Source organism: Notolepis coatsorum, assembly GCF_963971535.1.
Source record: "Notolepis coatsorum genome assembly, chromosome: 11".
NCBI lineage: Eukaryota > Metazoa > Chordata > Actinopteri > Aulopiformes > Paralepididae > Notolepis > Notolepis coatsorum.
This window is the reverse complement of record NC_140175.1, coordinates 74,853,700-74,872,177: the sequence shown is the minus strand read 5'-3', so window position 1 is coordinate 74,872,177 and position 18,478 is coordinate 74,853,700. Positions and strand designations below refer to the sequence as shown.

Sequence of the window (18,478 nt, the reverse complement as noted above, 5' to 3'; positions counted from 1 at the left end):
AATTTGATTAGGAGTATGTATTGTTGTTTTAATTTGTCTGTATGCCATGTGAATGTTTGTGTGTATAAAGTCTGTAACTGCTGTGGCTAATGGGGATCCAAATAAACTTAAACTTAAACACACCAGGGTTGGGAATGACTTAATTTTCAATCAAATCAATTAGAAATGTAAATGGGAGCTACAGTTTATTTAATATAAACTGTATTTGTTAATATGTTGTATAGGACAATCTTCTCATTACAAAAACCTTTTAATATTTGTATTTTGAAGACCCTGAACCTGCTGTGTGCATTCTTGTATGAACGTCCATATGCTGTAAGTCCTATTACAGTGGTATGCTTCTAAATGGTTAATGGTATATTATGCATTTTCATATATCGCTTTTATCCAAAGCGCTTTACAATTTTGTTCCTCACATTCACCCATTCACTCACATTCACACACCGACGGCGGAGGCAACCATGCAAGGTGACAACCTGCTCATCAAGAGCAATTATGGGTTAAGTGTCTTGCTAGATACTTCTATAAGTCTTACTGCCATGGTATGCTTATATAAGTCTTACTGCCGTGGTATGCTTCTATATATAAGTCTTACTGCCGTGGTATGCTTATATAAGTCTTACTGCCATGGTATGCTTCTATATATAAGTCTTACTGTCGTGGTATGCTTCTATATATAAGTCTTACTGCCATGGTATGCTTCAAGTCGTACTACTGTGGAATGCTTCTATATATAAGACTTACTGCCGTGATATGCTTTTATATATAAGACTTACTGCTGTGGTATGCTTTTATATATAAGTCTTACTGCCGTGGAATGCTTCTATATATAAGTCTTACTACCGTGGTATGCTTTTATATATAAGTCTTACTGCCGTGGTATGCTTTTATATATAAGTCTTACTGCCGTGGTATGCTTTTATATATAAGTCTTACTGCCATGGTATGCTTTTATATATGTCTTACTGCCGTGGTATGCTTCTATATATAAGTCTTACTGCAGTGGAATGCTTCTATATATAAGTCTTACTGCCGTGGAATGCTTCCAGTCATCTTCACCTCGCTGCTCCCATTCTTCAGCTCCAGTGAACCAATGACTGGGTTGGCTCTCTGACGCTGCATGAAGTGAGGGCAAGTAGAAACCACTGCCACCTCATACCACTTCCCCAGGAACTGCAAGTGATGTAGAAATAGAATATCTATAATATAATACAATATAATATAATATATAATATAATGAAAAGCCAGAAAATGAAACAAATGCAGATATGCAATGAACAAGGAATACAAAAGATGACCAAAATAGCATCATAGAATCAGACTGCAAGCAAGAGCAACACGTGGAAATTAGAGAGTAGGCTAACCCCCCATCTGCATTAGGAGAAAGAAACACTCACCCTGCCCAGGTCAAAATTCTCCTGTGTGGGGTAGAGGGGCTCGGGAAGCATGGGGACCCAGTGGAGGGTACCAAGCACACCCTGGACCAGCAAAGAAACCAGAAACAAACCTTTCTCCATTCTTTCAGTCTGTCTCTGAGATGCCTATGCTTCTGAGGCCCTGGATTTCTGAGAGACACACCACCCTCTTGACCCTCTCCTCTCCTCCCCGCCGGTCCAGATGTTGTGGGAGAGGCCAAATTACCCATAATGTGTGTGGAATGTTTTGGACACCAAGTAATGTTTTTACACCCAAGTAAAAACAAACAGCTAAAAGAACAAAGTTCTGTGTGTGTGTGTGTGTGTGCGTGTGCGCGCGCGCGTGTGTGTGTGTGTGTGTGTGTGTGTGTGTGTGTGTGTGTGGATCATTGCAAATCCAGCCAGAGGTCAAAACAAACAAATCAACAAATCAATGGTCAGACAGCTGATCTTTGTATCTCTATAAGTCAGAGTGGACAGAGGAGAGTTTAGGGTTATTGTATCCGGTTGGATTTACCTAGATTTGATATTGCTTCCAAAACACAAGAGGTGTGTGTGTGTGTGTGTGTGTGTGTGTGTGTGTGTGTGTTTGTGCGCGCGTGTGTCTCTAGGCGGGGCACATGTAAACAGATTTCTGCAGATTATGGATTGACAAACACATCAGGACGATTCTTCTACCATGTTGCCAGTAAGTTTCTAATCTCTCCCTCTTTCTCTCTCTCATTTTCCCTCCTAAATCGTTCGCTTTTGAGACTCTATTTTAGGTTAGGGTGGGGTGTGAGGTCTCCCCAGAAGTTAAGGTAAAAGAAAGACTAAGGTTTCTGTTGCTTTGTGTGGTTTGTGTGTTCTCTCCTCCTTTGTGTGTGTGTGTGTGTGTGTGTGTGTGTGTGTGTGTGTGTGTGTGTGTGTGTGTGTGTGTGTGTGTGTGTGTGTGTGTGTGTGTGTGTGTGTGTGTGTGTGTGTGTGAGTGAGAGGGGGGGGGGGGGGGGGACGACGGCAATGGAATCAGAGTTTTGGCCCAAGAGTCAGATCCAGGTCACAGGAAGTCATTTTCTTGTGTTGATGCAGACCAACATTTTCAGCTTAGCAGACTCTGTAAAGTGGCAAAAAGCTACTGTTGTGGTAATAATGATTTTAAAGAAGAAGATAGATACCAATTTCTTCTCTGTTTCGATCAGTAGAAAGCTATCCGGCTAGCCTAGCTTAAGCCTTTCACTACCACACTACCAAAGGGTTAACCCTTTCACTGCGAAGATACAGAAGGTTAACCCCTTCACTGCCATACGACAAAGGGTTAACCCTTTCACAACCACACTACAGAAGGTTAACCCTTTCACTACCACACTACAGACGGTTACCGTAGTCTGTAGTGTGTTAGTGAAAGGCTTAAAACTAGGGAAGAGGTGTTTTTGGTCAACGGCTACGCTAGGTGATCCATATGATAGGGTTCCTCTGTAGGAGCTGGCCAGGGGATGTTGTACAGGTGTAGTGAAGTAGCATAAAAACTATGTTGGAGCCAACATGACTACAGGACTACAGCAGAGTTCCTCCTTAATTCACATTGTTGTTCCCTTGTTTACAGTAAACTGTGCTTCCACACTCATGGGACCACTTGATTATCTGACGTTAGCCCATGTCTGAAAAGCTTAACCTGTTATAAACAAACAGTTAAAAGCTTCAAAATACAGTAATTCACATTCATGTTATTGATAACTTTATATAGTATTTATATGAAAAACACGGTCATATACGCATCATATAAATTATGTCCCTTGTTTCAATCTCCAGGGTAGCCTTTTGTTTACATTCACAGTGAGTAGATGAACTCAAATAGGGTCAGTGATGATGTTGTACATACTACTGCTTAGAATTCTATGAAATATGGTACAAAGGTTGGACCCACATGTATACCCTGTCAGTTATTGCATTAGCACACACTGCAACCATAAATACACTTGAGTCAATTTCAGTGGCGGCTGCTGACCAAATTTCTTGGTGAAGCACAAATTATTATATTATATATTAAATTATATTTTTAAAACATCCCCAAGGCTGCAACACCCCCATTCCTCCCAGGTGTCAGGCTCCTCATTCGCTTCCATTCATTTTGGGGACCATGTTTAAATATCATACTTCTGAAGTATAAACAAACTATACTGCTGTGACGATTTCAATAAAACAGACCATTCTGAGTCAATGGTACATGCTTGTACAACTGTACAAGCAAAACTGTACATTGGAATATCTAACATGTATTTACCACCTTCCTCTGCGAGGCCACAGATAAGGTAATGTTTTTATTCCAGTCAACGCCGTACTGCATGTGAGAGAGAGAGAGAGAGAGAGAGCGAGATAGACAGGGAGAGAGAGAGAGCGAGAGAGAGAGGGAGCATGAGAGACAGGGAGAGAGAGAAAGAGAGAGAGAGAATGAGAGAGAGAGAAAAAAAGAGAAAGAAAGAGATATATATCGCGCCACTCACTCATATCAGACGTCACCTCACTGCACTTATGTGTATCAAATATCATGTATGTGACAAATAAACCTCTTGAATCTTGACTTGCCATATTCAATCAGTTTCAGTAACTACAGAACAGTACATTAGACTCACTTGTTGTTTGGTTGCATCAGGTTGGAACAGCCTCGAGCCGTCGCGTTAACCCTTCGAGAAGCTTTTGTCGGCAGCCGGCAGGGCTTGATAAAGTGTGTGTCCAGACTCCATATAAATCCAAATCCAACACTGTCAGTAATGTACAGTATCTCGTGCTGATCTCTCCAACTCCTGAGAATACACTTCTTATATCTTGTTATTACCGAACCACGAGCCTAGCTAAGCTGACGCACTGAATCGAAACTACTAAACTAGACTGACTGGCACCGCCCCGCCACAGTCAATAGGGTCTATGCAGTTCCGTAGCATTAGCTGGCACCATTCTCTGATTGGATTTTAAGGCTGTCAATCATTCAATCCCCGTTCGTGAATGGCAAGCGCAAAACTACACGGACCGGGCTTAGATGATGTTAATAGCCTATTTTGATTGGCTATTATATTCATAAGGTCAGCCCGTGCAGAATAGTTGCACTGAGTGATTGACAGCTCTCCATTACTAGTGCAGTTATGGGAGCAGGGCAGGCCCGATCAGAGAGATCAGAGCTGTCACTTGGCCATTTTTTAAGATTTAAATTTTTTTACAGAGGAAAACATTTCTAATAAAAATAATAATAATAATAATAATAATAATAATAATAATAATAATAATAATAATAATAATAATAATAATAATAATAATAATAATAATAATAATAATAATAATAATAATAATAATAATAATAATAATAAAAAAAATATATAATTATGAGTGAATTTCTGCCTCACGTGTTGTCATTGAATAACCTCCACTGGTCCATTTAGAATGTTCATGTTGTCAAAGTTGAAACTGTCACCTTTGTCAATCGTGTTTTAATTGATGTGTTATCCTTGCTTTTTGCCTCGTCTTGTTGTCTTATTGTTGCTAATTTCTGTATGTACAATCAACATGACTGTAAATGAAGGAAACCTCAGTTGCCATTTGAGTTTAAATAAAGGTTTGGAATGAAATGAACGGTGTTGTTGCCATGGCTCCCACTCAGCTTGTTAATAGTGTAGTGGTCATGCAACACATCAGAAAGGTGTTGTTGCCATGGCTCCCACTCAGCTTGTTAATAGTGTAGTGGTTATCACATCATAAAGGTGTTGTTGCCATGGCTCCCACTCAGCTTGTTAATAGTGTAGTGGTTATCAGTTATCACATCAGAAAGGAGGACCAGAGAGTTGATACTGGATGATCAGTTGGGTACAGGGAAAAAACAACTGAAGCACAGGAGAGGAAAACTGTTCTCAGATCAGCAATTATATTCAAAGCTAATTATGCATACAGACTATTAGGCTAAAGAGATTCTGTACAGAGCAGAGATCCTTGAACAATCAACCGGCACAAACCGTAGCATATTAAATATAATACAAATGGCAACTAATTTACTCACACACTTAGCCTATAAAGAGAACACTCTGAACACAGTCTTTATTGAGCTATAGCAGCAGTGGAGATCTTTAAGCTTTGAAACAACAAGAGGATGAATGAAATTAAAGTGACCAACATTAAAGCAAGAACACAATGAATTAATCAATATGGCGACAGTACGCTTGGGCTGAGTGATTGGATTGTCTGGATGACAAGAGGAAATAATGGGGCTGAAGTGTTGGAAGCTGGTCTCAGGCTCATCAGTGTATCTGAATGGGATGAAAGAGAGGAAAGTTACATTTTATGATATATGATATACATGATATATTGGCCAAAAATCATCTCTCAGCGGTTGCATTTTATTTTTACATTATGAACCTATTTTAACACGAGAGCTTCCCATTGCTCATTGCTCGCACACAACCACATTTTACATTTAGCCATTTAGCTTGACACTTTTATCCAAAGCAACTTACAAACTGTGTACAACAAAGCCAGCCAGGGATACACTCCCTGCTGCCAACAATAAGTGGTATTGTTCGTGTCACACTCAAACGCTTCACTTTGAGTGTATAGCAACTAGCAAGCATAGACAATACGTTTTTCTTTATTATTATAAAGAAAACACTACTGTTGGTGTGTCTTCTATCGTACATCTGATGCTGGTGTTTAGGTACAGCTGTTATCCTTTAACACATTCCTAGCCAACCACGTATATATACGTGTTACCACTCGGTTTTGCTTTTATTCCATTTTAATATCCTACTCAATGTCACAATGCTGGAAACGGCATTTCGGGATCCTGGTATTGGCGCTGTCTTGATAATGCAGTTTCCCTTGTTACAGACAGGGTGTCACCTTTTTTTCACTCCGGGTTAGCTTTTCTGTTAGCCTGAAGCGAGGGCTTCAACCGATCGCCTGGAATACTTATTGCGACGCCGAATTCAGTATGCAGTAAAGGAATATAGCATCAGCCAATGGACATATCGATCTACCAGATGCCGATCAATAACTGGGAAATTCTTTTTGGAATCCAACCAGCCACAGGTAAGAGCGATTTGACGTCAATTTCAGCTTGATCGGGCCTTGTTCTCATAGCCATCCACCCGGTCAACGTATGATGTTGCAATAACGAATGCCGTTATTGGTAATCAATAATCAGAAACGACTTCCCCCGCCCCCCACCCCCCCTTCATGCATTCATGGTGGACCATGATACCGATCGTATCATATGCATTTTGATTTTTAACTCTAGCTTGGGTATGGCCGAAACGCCAATCAATTTAACGTTATTAGCTTAGCGCCCTATAACTAGCTTTGCAGGAATTACCCTGGCCTAGACCATTCCGATATAACGTTCATATTCACGATGCTATAAAATGGGAACGTATTGATGAAAAAATTATTTCTTTATGGCATATTGAAAGGAAGGTTTCTACTGTCAATTGACAATGACAATGGACACATAGCAATAATATTAAATATAGATTTAGCTCTACAAACAACCTCACACACAGTGAAACCTTGTAATGAAAAGCTGGCCTCATAGAGTGAGATTAGATGGGCCTCAGTGGCCCTGAATGTGTTTCATTCACCATGACCTTGAAATCGGCTACAAAACAGTGACACACAGGACAAAGGAAATGCATCCATTGATTAAGTGTTAATTAAACATCTAGACTCACCTAGCGGCCGGATACTGCAGGAGGGCAGTTCTCTGTCAAAAACAATAAAACAGCATTTTATTATTTATAAAAGCATATTATTATTATTATTATTATTATTATTATTATTATTATTATTATTATTATTATTATTATTATTATTATTATTATTATTATTATTATTATTATTATTATTATTATTATTATTATTATTATTATTATTATTATTATTATTATTATTATTATTATTATTATTATTATTATTATTATTATTATTATTATATTCCGACATAATGAACGTATGAATGAATGAATGACTGAATGAATGAATGACTTTATTTGACAATATAAAAAATAAACATGTGACAGAAAGCACTGTCAGGATATACTGCCAAGGATGAAACACAAAAAAGCTCTGAACGTACTGTGCATAATATTGAATTGCCAGGTCCAAAAACCAAAACTTTAAGGAGATCTTTTATTTTTAGAGCATTAACTCTTTGGAATAACCTGCCTCAAAACCTCTGGTGCATTTACAGTAGATTCACTTAAAAAAAAAATCTTAAATAGTTTTTAACAGTGTAAAGTATTTTGTTTCGTTTTTTGTTTTCTGTTTCTTTGCTTGCATGTAATTTTAGCCATCTTAATTGTTAGTTTCATTATGCATTGTGTGTTGAGTACTGACTTTTAATAATTTTGTTTTGCAACAATAATTGTTTTTGTATGTTTTTTTTGTGGACCCCAGGAAGACTAGCTGGTTGCTATGGCACCAGCTAATGGGGATCCGTAATCAAATCAAATCAAAATCTAAATATGTTAAAGGGGAACTATTTTACTATTTCTTTCACTATTTGGGCACTTTTACACAATTCCTGTGAGTCTATGGAACACCTCTGTAATTTTTTATTTTATTTTATTCATTGTTTTGTATTTCTAATCAAGTCCTCAAAAACAGCATTTTTCTACCTCAAGATCTTAAGCCGTTTTGAGGCTGGGCTCCAACCACTGTGTGCAGCTCATCATGTACCTGATGCCACACAGCCACATCATCATGCAGCGGTGTCTCTCTGACATCACAAATCATCACATTTTCAGATGACTCAGTTCAGTGAGGGTGAATATTGTGAGAGGAGAATTGGAAGAATGCGCCAATATGAGAATTAGAGACATAGATCATATTAATATAAGTTCACATAGCTAGGAAACAATGCTAAACACTCAAAAAGGCCATTTATAAGATAGTTCCCCTTTAAGTATCTCACATATACGTAAGCTAGTAGGACTACAGAAACCTACAGAAAGTGAAGGTTCTGACCAGGGGCGGGGCTAGGGGGTGGCTACTTGGGCTCAAGCCCTGAATGTTTTCTGAAAAGCCCAGAATCTATAAAAAAAAAAAAAAAAAAAAAAAAAAATATATATATATATATATATTTTTTTTTTGGACAATTAATCATTGTTACATGAAAATATGTTTGCACCAGATTTAGCAGAAGCTAATTTACATCTGTAGTCTATCCAGCTGCTAACTGTATTTGAGTGAGTTAAGTCTTGGTGTTATGGTAGACTCAGACCTAAGCTTTAAATCACAATCAACAAGTTGACAAAAACATAATTCTTCCACCTTAGAAACATAGCTTTTGAGATCTCAGACCCATCCCCAGTGATAACACAGGCTGCCGGCATGTCTTTATGAATGGAAATATCGAATAAAAGAAACAACGATGAAAACCCGAGTTAACCCTAGATCTTAGATCCTAATATGAAAAACGATGTGATTTAATGTTCTATGTCTTACCTTGACTTTGTCTATTTTACTGCTATCTATTTTATGCTTTATGTCTACACTTTATGCATTGCTCTTGATCTGCCAATGTTGTGCTCATTTTATGCCTGTCTTTTTGTACTGCTGTGAAGCACTTTGAGCTGCAATTCTTGTATGAAAGGTGCTATACAAACACAGTGTATTATTATTATTATTATTATTATTATTATTATTATTATTATTATTATTATTATTATTATTATTATTATTATTATTATTATTATTATTATTATTATTATTATTATTATTATTATTATAGTTTATTAATTAATTAAATTAATTAAAGGGTGTGAATTTAAGTGTTCTCTAGTGCCTTTTGTCTGCTTTAAGGTGGTGGTATAAGTTAAAGGTTGTGGGCTTACGCGGGCACCTATCTGGGCTAAGCCCCGGATCTCCTACAATCCTAAATCCGCCCCTGGTTCTGACAACATTTTAAGTGAGAAATAGGATATGCAATTGCTGGATCTTCATTCCTATTTGATCTGCAACGCCTAGTTTTACAGTTTGATCTGAATTTCGCAAACCAGGAAGTGACGCAGCACACGGGAGCAACAGTTAACTTGCATTTAAAGAAACAGGAGCCAAAACAGCCCATGTCAGGCTGAGTGAGCCTGAGGTGCTGCACACACAGCCTGTACAGCTGTAACAGACCATACATGTTTATAAATAGACCACGAAAACTAAAATATTAAACTGGGAAATGGGCATAATATGGGCTCTTTAAACAAAAACAAACGTCTCTGTCTTGGGTGCACCGTGGAGTAGGTTTCAGCATTATTTACTTCAGGGCTTGTACAGACTGAAGCGTGGCCCCATTGCTTTACATTAGTGCTGTGGCTAAGAAGCTGCAGCTGTATGAAGAACTGCATGGATTGTGCTGAGAAAGAACTCTACCGATCGACAACATCACTGGTAAGTAGGACACAGAGCTAGGGCTCCAAAATGTATTCAGTGCGTGCATGCGTGCGTGCGTGCGTGTGTGTGTGTGTGTGTGTGTGCCTCCCCTCTCACCTGCGGGGGGTGGTGTGAGTATGGACTCTCTTGGGAAACCGCGGCTCTGGGAGAACTCTTTAAACTTCTGGATGATCTCAGGTTTGAGCTTCTGAGAACGACCTGTAGATGGACGACCGAATGGACAGATAGATGGACAGAGACAGATGGACGGATATACGTCGTAGACAGATGGACAGATGAACAGACAGGTGGAAAGACAAACAGAAAAGTGTGAGTATTAGTTTAGCAGCAAAGGCATGATGAAGTCAACAAATGGACAGCCTCACCACCAGAGTGAATAGAATTATGTGAGACGTGTTTTCATTGTTTCAGTTTTCATTCTCTAATTGATTGCCTGAGCTCTTACAAGGACTGACACTAGATACTTTTATTGTATTTTCTGTCTTTTGTGGCTTTAAATGATTTGTTTGTGTTGTTGGTGTGTGTATGTATGTGTGTATGTGTACAGTATGTGTATGCGTATATGTATATGTGTGTGTATGTATGTGTGTATGTGTACAGTATGTGTATGCGTATATGTATATGTGTGTGTATGTATGTGTGTATGTGTACAGTATGTGTATGCGTATATGTATATGTGTGTATACAGTATGTGTGTATGTGTACAGTATGTGTATGCGTATATGTATATGTGTGTATATGTGTATATGTATGTGTGTGTATCTCACCATATAGAGAGACCTGTGTGTACTCCCTGTCAAACCTCTTGTGTTTGAGCACCAGGGCGTAGTCAGTGTAGTTGGTCTCCACTATGGTGATGTCCTTTACCTTGTTATGGCCTGAGGGAGAACAATGGACACCTTCACTGGAGAGACGGGGTCGTTCCTGGTGAATAGAGGCCTTTCACAGGATGTTTACAACGCCCATTTGTCCTCCATGTTGGAAGAAACAATGGTTGCTGGGTGCAAAACAACAGTTGCTATGTGTTGATATATGAAAAATATATACTGTTTTATCACTGGATTTTATTACTGGATCTTTTTTTTTATCCACTTTTTCTCCCATTTTCTATTTTTCTCCCATCCCAATTTTCATATCGTCCAATTCAACCCTCCCCTGTCTTCGAACGTTGTTTCTTGCCTCCCACAAGCCGGCTGCAATGTGGACTAAGTCATACATAGCACGAGTCCCCTCCGATACTCGAGGTAACAGCCGTCGCATCTTTTCACCTGCGCGGCTCGATCTTCCAGCGTCGGGGGTCTGGGCTTTGGAGGGGCCCCGCCCCCGTCGCTTCTTGATTCTACTGCGCAGGCGCACCAACCGACCTGTAGGAGTCGCTGTCCACAACGCCCGATCCCCACCCTTCAGTTTCCCTCCCCGTAATACGGCCAATGTGTATTACTGTGGACGACCAGCTAAACTGAAAGCAATGTGGAGAGCGGGGCATCCTGTTCGAGCCTAGTCTCCAGCATTCGTTGCGAGCGCCTTGCCCACTGCGCCACGTAGCCGCCCTTTATTACTGGATCTTGTAAACAATTTGCAGTGGAACAGAAAGTAATATGAGTAATATTATGGTTTTCCAGTGTTCCGGTGGTGTACAGAAATTAGGCATTTTCTTTTGAAAGTGGTTACAATACCAATGGTTACCGGCAGCCATGTTGGAAGAAAAACATTCTGCGAAAGGCTTCTATTCACGTGACCATGACACAATGTTGACTTTAAAGGAACACAGCAACATTATGGGAAATGCACTTACCGTCTTCTCCCGAGTCAGACAAGAAGATAGATACCAATTTCCTCTCTGAGTGTCCAGTAGAAAGCTATCCGACTGCAAGTTAGCCAAGCTTAGCACAAATTACTGGAAGTGGATACGGACCACTAGCCTATCTTAAAACTCCAGGAGAGGTGTTTTTCGCCAACAGCTAGGCTAGCTGGTCTGTATCCGCTTCCATTAATTTGTGCTGTGCTAGGCTAGCTTGCAGCTGGATATAGGTTTCTACTGAACGCACAGAGAGTAAATTGGTAGCTATCTTCTTATCGGAAACAGCAAGCGCATTTTCCATACTGTTGATGTGTTCCTTTAAAGGTACTGTACTCCGTGATTACAGTATTACACAATGTTGACTTTAAAGGCCTGACCCCACTACTGACTTTGAAATATAAAAATGTTTGTTTCAGTGTAAAATGTCTTGTTAAGAGCCTTTGCAACAAGGACCGACAGCAGTATCTGACAGCTCAACACAAGTTTTACTCGACCTTTGAGGCTTTAAAAGGTTTGTTTACGTTTGTATGCCTGTAAACATCGGTGTACAATACACCTGTGCTTTAGAGTTATGATGGGGGGTAAGAATGTTCTAAATATCTTATTTCCCAGGAGTGGTTCCATTCTAAACTCACGCGTGCTGAAGTAAGAGAAGAGGCCAGGTGTGTTGGTCTTTTCATATTGGTACATCTTACAGCGACAGCCAGTGGGTCTAGGAAACAGAGGACAACGTTAGTCTTCTGGTATTTCATCAAAAAGTTACCTGTTCAGGAATTGCGTCATCACACTGTGCAGACCAGTGTGGAAAAAAGGTGCAGCAGAATCGATTCATACTCTATATAGGAATGGATGGGTGTTGTGTGACTGTGTTCAACAAATCACAGTCATTTAAAGGTGGTGCTTAAAGGGATATAGTTCTAATTTCTGGCCCCATTTTGACCTACCAATGACATGAATCCATGCTGTTCCTCATACAAGCTTCAGATAGTTGGCCACAAACCAATGCGAAGTCAATGGGGTCAAGATCCTGGCTGGTCAAGCTGACCGGGGTTCACTGAAATGTACTTTGCACAGACAGAAGCTTGACCCCATTGACTCTGCTTGGTTTGTGGGTAACTATCCAGAGCTAGCATGAGGAACAGCATGTATTGTGCTGAGAAAGGACTCTACTGATCAACAACATCAATGGTAAGTAAGAAATAGGGCTAGGCCGGGGTTTAGAAATAATCAGGACTATCCCTTTAAGGTCCTGAGGTGGGAGACAGAGCTGTTGCAAAATAGCATGAGAGGGGGAGGAGAAGTCTGACGGACAGCCAGCCAATGGGAAAACACCCATTGATGCCCACGCACCGTGGTTTGGCACGGCCCCAGGGTCCCAGGGTCGGCAAACATTTTGTACAAGTTGGAGGGAATGCTGTCCGCTGTCAATTACAGTCAACACAAACGCTGGGCTGGAGATACTTCTCAATGTCTACCCCTCATCTGCACACGCACACACGCACACACACACACACACACACACACACACACACACACACACACACACACACACACACACACACACACACACACACACACACACACACACACACACACACACACACACACACACACACACACACACACACACACACACACACACACACACACACACACACACACACACACACACACACACACACACACACACACACGCACACACACACATTTAGAATCTTTATTTATGTCCACATAAAGACAATGTTTCAAGGACACAAATATTATCAGTGCACTTGTACATTGTGGGTTATTCTGATACATTCGTGCCCAAATTGACAATGGCAACCAAAGTTACACACACGGATGATGCACCTGACAATCAACACACAGCTCATGGGTACAGATAGCAGCGTCTTCTCCAAATTGCGCGGCTGCCAATAATAGCTGACACTGAGCAATATCTTGCTAACGGTTTGGCTCTTCTCTTTGGAAGACCAGCCATCTGAAGGCCTCTAACACCCAACTTATGAACATGACCCAGGCTTCCAAATATGAAGACTAAAAGTTTACAGTTGTAGCCGAGTTGTGATATGGTATGCTCTAACAGTTGATACACACACACACACACACACACACACACACACACACACACACACACACACACACACACACACACACACACGCACGCACGCACGCACACACACACACACACACACACACACACACACACACACACACACACACACACACACACACACACACACACACACACACACACACACACACACACACACACACACACACACACACACATACACACACGCGCATACACACCTGATGCCCCACATGGTGAGGTTGACGTTGCCGTTGGCCAGTGGAGCGATCATACCCATGCCGATTCTCAGCTTGTCCTTGTAGGGGGTGAAACCTGGAGAGTCGTAGGCCAGACCCACACGGTACCACCTCCCTGCAAACTGGACACATACACACGCGCAGGCATATTTAATCCACAATCCAGGATATTACTTATTTTATTTACCATATCAATGTGTGTATAAAAGCTATCCGATAGTTTAAAGTTTATTTAGGGATAGGCCACTTGAGATGAACCATCTCATTTTCAACAAACAAAATCACATATATAACATACATACATGAAGGCTCTCATATACCGCCCCGCCCTGACATCATTCCCATAAAACCTGCAACACCCATATAACATAATTACGGAGTATACACATAATCAACAAACAAAGGTGTTACTCTGAGGGAGCAGGAAGACGTCACTGTTAGCGGCAGCATGATGTTTTGAGGAAGGGTGCTAATGAATATTTTTTTTTTATATCTACTTTTTCTCCCATTTTTCTATTTTTCTCCCATCCCAATGTCGTATCGTCCAATTCTACCCTCCCCTGTCTCGAACGCTGTTAGGCCATGCCTCCCACAAGCCGGCTGCAATGTGGACGAAGCCTTGCATCACGTGTCCCCTCCGGTACTCGAGGAGGCAGCCGTCGCATCTTTTTCACCTGCACAGCGCGATCTCTCAGCGGCGAGGGTCTGCGCTTTGGAGGGACGCCGCCCCCGTCGCTTCCTGATTCTACTGCGCAGGCGCACCAACCGACCTGTAGGAGTCGCTGTCCACAACGTCCGATCCCCACCCATCAGCTTCCCACCCCCTAATACTGCCAAATGTATTAGTATGAACGACCAGCAAAGCTGAATGCAATGCGGAGAGCTGGGCTCGAACCCAGCGTCTCCTGCATTGGTGGTGAGCGCCTTGCCCACTGCACTACCTAGCCGCGGGTGCTAATGAATATTCACATACATTCTTGAATCTATTCTTAACCCATTGCAAATTTTTATTTATACAGCAGTTAGTTCTGATCAAGCGATCTGATTGTCCGAGAGCTGTGTGTTATTTCAGTCAGGAACACTGTCGTCATGATAATTAGTGACCAGTCGTTATATACAGTTGTATCTTGGCAGTATACAGTATAGGCTCTGCTCTCAAGATGCAAGCTTGCCCACGGATTTGGCTGAGAGCGCAAAAGAAATCCCCCCTCGATGTTGACATCCTGAACAGAGCCTTAGCGAACACAGCCTCAGATGATGTGATACTGACACCTGAGACAATAAGCCAGCATGGCGTGTAGAGAGCATTATGTAGATTTAGGGACTACGGTGGCCTAAAGGTTAGAGAAGCAGGTTTGTCGCTGGTTCAATCCCCCGGACCGGCAGGACAAATCTGGGTGGGGAAGTGAATGAATAACGGCGTTAGTAACCGTCCCTCAATAACCAACTGCTGGAGTGCCCTTGAGCAAGTCACTTAACCCCCAACTGCTCCAGTGGAGTTGCTCAGTGGCCAACAGTGTCTGACTGTGGTTGTACTGGGCGGCTCCCAGGTGTGAATGGGACTGTGTGAATGTGAAGCTGGGCGTTGCATTCGTGCTCAGAGTGGTTTAAAAAAAAAACAGATGATAATTAAGATAGATCATGGGTGGAGATCGGGTGGTGGAGGGAGTTTTAATGCAGGCCATTGTGCAGCCATGCAGCGTGGTGCGCTAGCAGCAGCCACTGACTAGTGGGAGGCAGAGCAAATCAAATGGGCCGTGCTGTTGACAAGAGTCTTAGCCGTGTTGATTATGATCGGTGCGCATACTGATCTCCTGCATGAACTAAAGCTAAGCTACATTTGCTATTACATCACGGCAAGGAGTTGCTTAGCAACTCATATACTGTATACATATACACATAGCTGAATTAACTATTTTTTTTATATCTACTTTTTCTCCCATTTTCTATTTTTCTCCCATCCCAATGTCGTATTGTCCAATTCTACCCTCCCCTGTCTCGAACGCTGTTAGGCCATGCCTCCCACTGGCCGGCTGCAATGTGGACGAAGCCTTGCATCACGTGTCCCCTCCGGTACTCGAGGAGGCAGCCGTCGCATCTTTTTCACCTGCACAGCGCGATCTCTCAGCGGCGAGGGTCTGCGTGGGAGGGACACGCCGCCCCTGTTGCTTCCTGATTCTGCTGCGCAGGCGCACCAACCGACCTGTAGGAGTCGCTGTCCACAACGTCCGATCCCCACCCACCAGCTTTCCACCCATAACACTGCCAATTGTGTTAGTATGAACGACCAGCCAAGCTGGTAGCAATGCCGAGAGCTGGGCTCGAACCCAGCATCTCCTGCATTAGTGGCGAGCGCCTTGCCCACTGCGCCACTTAGCCGCCCCAGCTGAATTAACTCTTCATAAAAATTACATTATCAACGTAAACAAATCTTTCACAGCCAATACAGCAAACAGATTTAAAGCCTATTATTCACATGTTGTTTAGTGTTAGTCCTTGTATCAAGAGCTCAGTTAAACAGAACATAGTATGTATCTTTTCAAATTTTTTTATTTATACAACTTCCTTGAATCTGTGGAACATATTTGTAAAATACAAAAAAATTATTGAAAAAAAAAGCCTTTACAAACTGGCCAGTACATTAGGTAGGCAGTGCTCCTGGCTCCAAAAAGCATTGCTAATTCATTAATCAAAGCAAATTTGTTGCTTGTGTGTACCCATTGATTGTCCCAGGCTTTATTTTAGCCAGCTATAACAATAACTTGAGTAATCAATAAATATGTTATTTGGGCTATTATCCCTTGGGAGATATAACTATACCCCAGAGCCTGTTTATGTGTAATATGAGGACATTACATAGACTTACATGCACTCTGTAATTCACCCTAACCCTAACCCTAACCCTAACCATCACACAACCCTACCACATTAGTACACAGCGTTCCCTCAGAGAGAGGTCACAGGTGGAGCGGTACATGAGTGGTGTCAATCTGACAGTTCAGTTAAACAGACACCGTCTGTCTGACCTCCTCATTTTCCCGGGACAGTTGACTGAGCCTATTTGCTCTTTTTCGGCGACACCCTGCCTGCTTCATACTCACACAGTCACACATATTTACACCTGGGAGCTGCCCAGTACAGCCACGCTACCACAGCTAGAAAACCGAGGTCAACATCCAATACCCCCAAAAAACCAACAACGTGCCCCCAAATTATCCTTATACTTCCTTTCAAAAGGAATCTAAAAGGTATAGGCTTTGTATACAAGCTAGTTGAGCAGCTTCATGTACTAAACATGCGTGTGTGTGTGTGCATGTCTCACCCTCTGCAGGCTAAAATCTCTCTGTGGCTGGATGTCCGCATGCACCATCATCATGCACACCGTCACCGCGGCAACCACGGAGACCCTCATGCCTGCTTCGACGAGGAAAGAGGGATTAAAGGAGAAACTGAGTGCGTCCTGACCTCAGACTAAAGTGAACTGTAGAAGACTGAATAAACAGACAGAGTGCCAATGCCCAGTTTGTTTCCCTCGTGACCCTCCCACCCGGTGGTCAGCCAATCATCTTTGAGGGATCAGGAGGACACAGGAGTCAACTGTTGAAGGTAGAGTTAAGATGATTAGTCAGGCTGTTTCCAAAACAACCCCAAGATCTGCCTTTAAGTCCGATTTCTCTCACACACACACACACACGCACGTGCACGTGCACACACACACACACACACACACACACACACACACACACACACACTCACACACACACACACACACACACACACACACATACCTGGCTAACTGCTTGGCCTTCCTTTTGGGGAGACCGGCTATTTGTAGGCCCCTCACAACCAACTTGTGCACATGCCCTAGGCTGCCAAAGATAAAAACTAGGAGTTTACATCTGTAGCCTAGCTGTGAGATGGTCTGCTGTAGCTGTTGGTATTTCAGCATTTTGTTTAGGAAGGCTTCTTCTCACTCACACACACACACACACACACACACACACACACACACACACACACACACACACACACACACACACACACACACACACACACACACACACACACACACACACACACACACACAAATCTCAAAGTCTAGAAAGTAAAATTGCCCTTTGCTCAAGTCTGTGAAAATAATTCTTTAACATCATAATTTGATGTTAGTAATTTTAGTTTCTGACAGAGAAATGAAAGAAAGCATTATATAGATATCAAGTAAAGGGCACTGGTATATAAATCCCTCACATGAAGGAAGGCTGGAAGTCAAGTGTGTCTGCAGCATGACTGATTCCCCCGACTGAAGTCTATGAAGATGTCATAGGAACAGTCATTTCAGACCAGAAATGTGTGAAAGAACTTAATAGACATGAATGAGATCAAACATCAGATATGTTGTAGAGAAAGACCGTTATTATAATGACAAACATCACCTTAATCTGCCATCTGGGTGGAGGTCGGGGGAGCGATGAGTTCCTTTAGATAGGAGGGGGCGTTGCTGTGGATGCACTGATGGGTAAGGAAGGAGACG

General features: G+C 41.8%; 2 protein-coding genes across 2 annotated transcripts in view; both read right to left on the bottom strand.

Annotated features, from left to right (window-relative positions):
* The window catches only part of ambp (alpha-1-microglobulin/bikunin precursor), a 19,182-nt gene extending 17,632 nt beyond the window's left edge, over positions 1–1,550 (bottom strand). The window contains exons 1-2 of the mRNA XM_084324753.1: positions 1,398–1,550; positions 1,031–1,173 (exon numbers count right to left, since the gene is read on the bottom strand). Coding sequence (XP_084180879.1) covers positions 1,031–1,173; positions 1,398–1,517 — 263 coding nt within the window. The 5' untranslated portion in view covers positions 1,518–1,550. The remainder of the gene's footprint in view (positions 1–1,030; positions 1,174–1,397) is intronic.
* Positions 1,551–5,448: 3,898 nt separating this feature from the next.
* Positions 5,449–17,454, bottom strand: ptgdsa (prostaglandin D2 synthase a). The gene is made up of 7 exons (XM_084325352.1): positions 17,270–17,454; positions 13,930–14,069; positions 12,252–12,328; positions 10,583–10,693; positions 9,912–10,013; positions 7,100–7,131; positions 5,449–5,683 (listed from the first exon to the last, which is right to left on the bottom strand). The coding sequence occupies exons 1-6, from the start codon at positions 17,357–17,359 to the stop codon at positions 7,100–7,102; spliced, it is 552 nt and encodes a 183-aa protein (XP_084181478.1). The 5' UTR covers positions 17,360–17,454; the 3' UTR covers positions 5,449–5,683.
* Between the last annotated feature and the right edge of the window lie 1,024 nt (positions 17,455–18,478).

Bases quoted from the DNA above. Each gene is read 5' to 3' on its own strand.
- ptgdsa (XM_084325352.1), bottom strand. From the start codon at position 17,359: ATGAGGGTCTCCGTGGTTGCCGCGGTGACGGTGTGCATGATGATGGTG. The intron at 14,070-17,269 runs GTGAGACATGCA...GTATGTGTCCAG, and splicing joins GAGATTTTAGCCTGCAGAGG to TTTGCAGGGAGGTGGTACCG. The intron at 12,329-13,929 runs GTGTGTATGCGC...TCTGTTTCCTAG, and splicing joins CTCACCATGTGGGGCATCAG to ACCCACTGGCTGTCGCTGTA.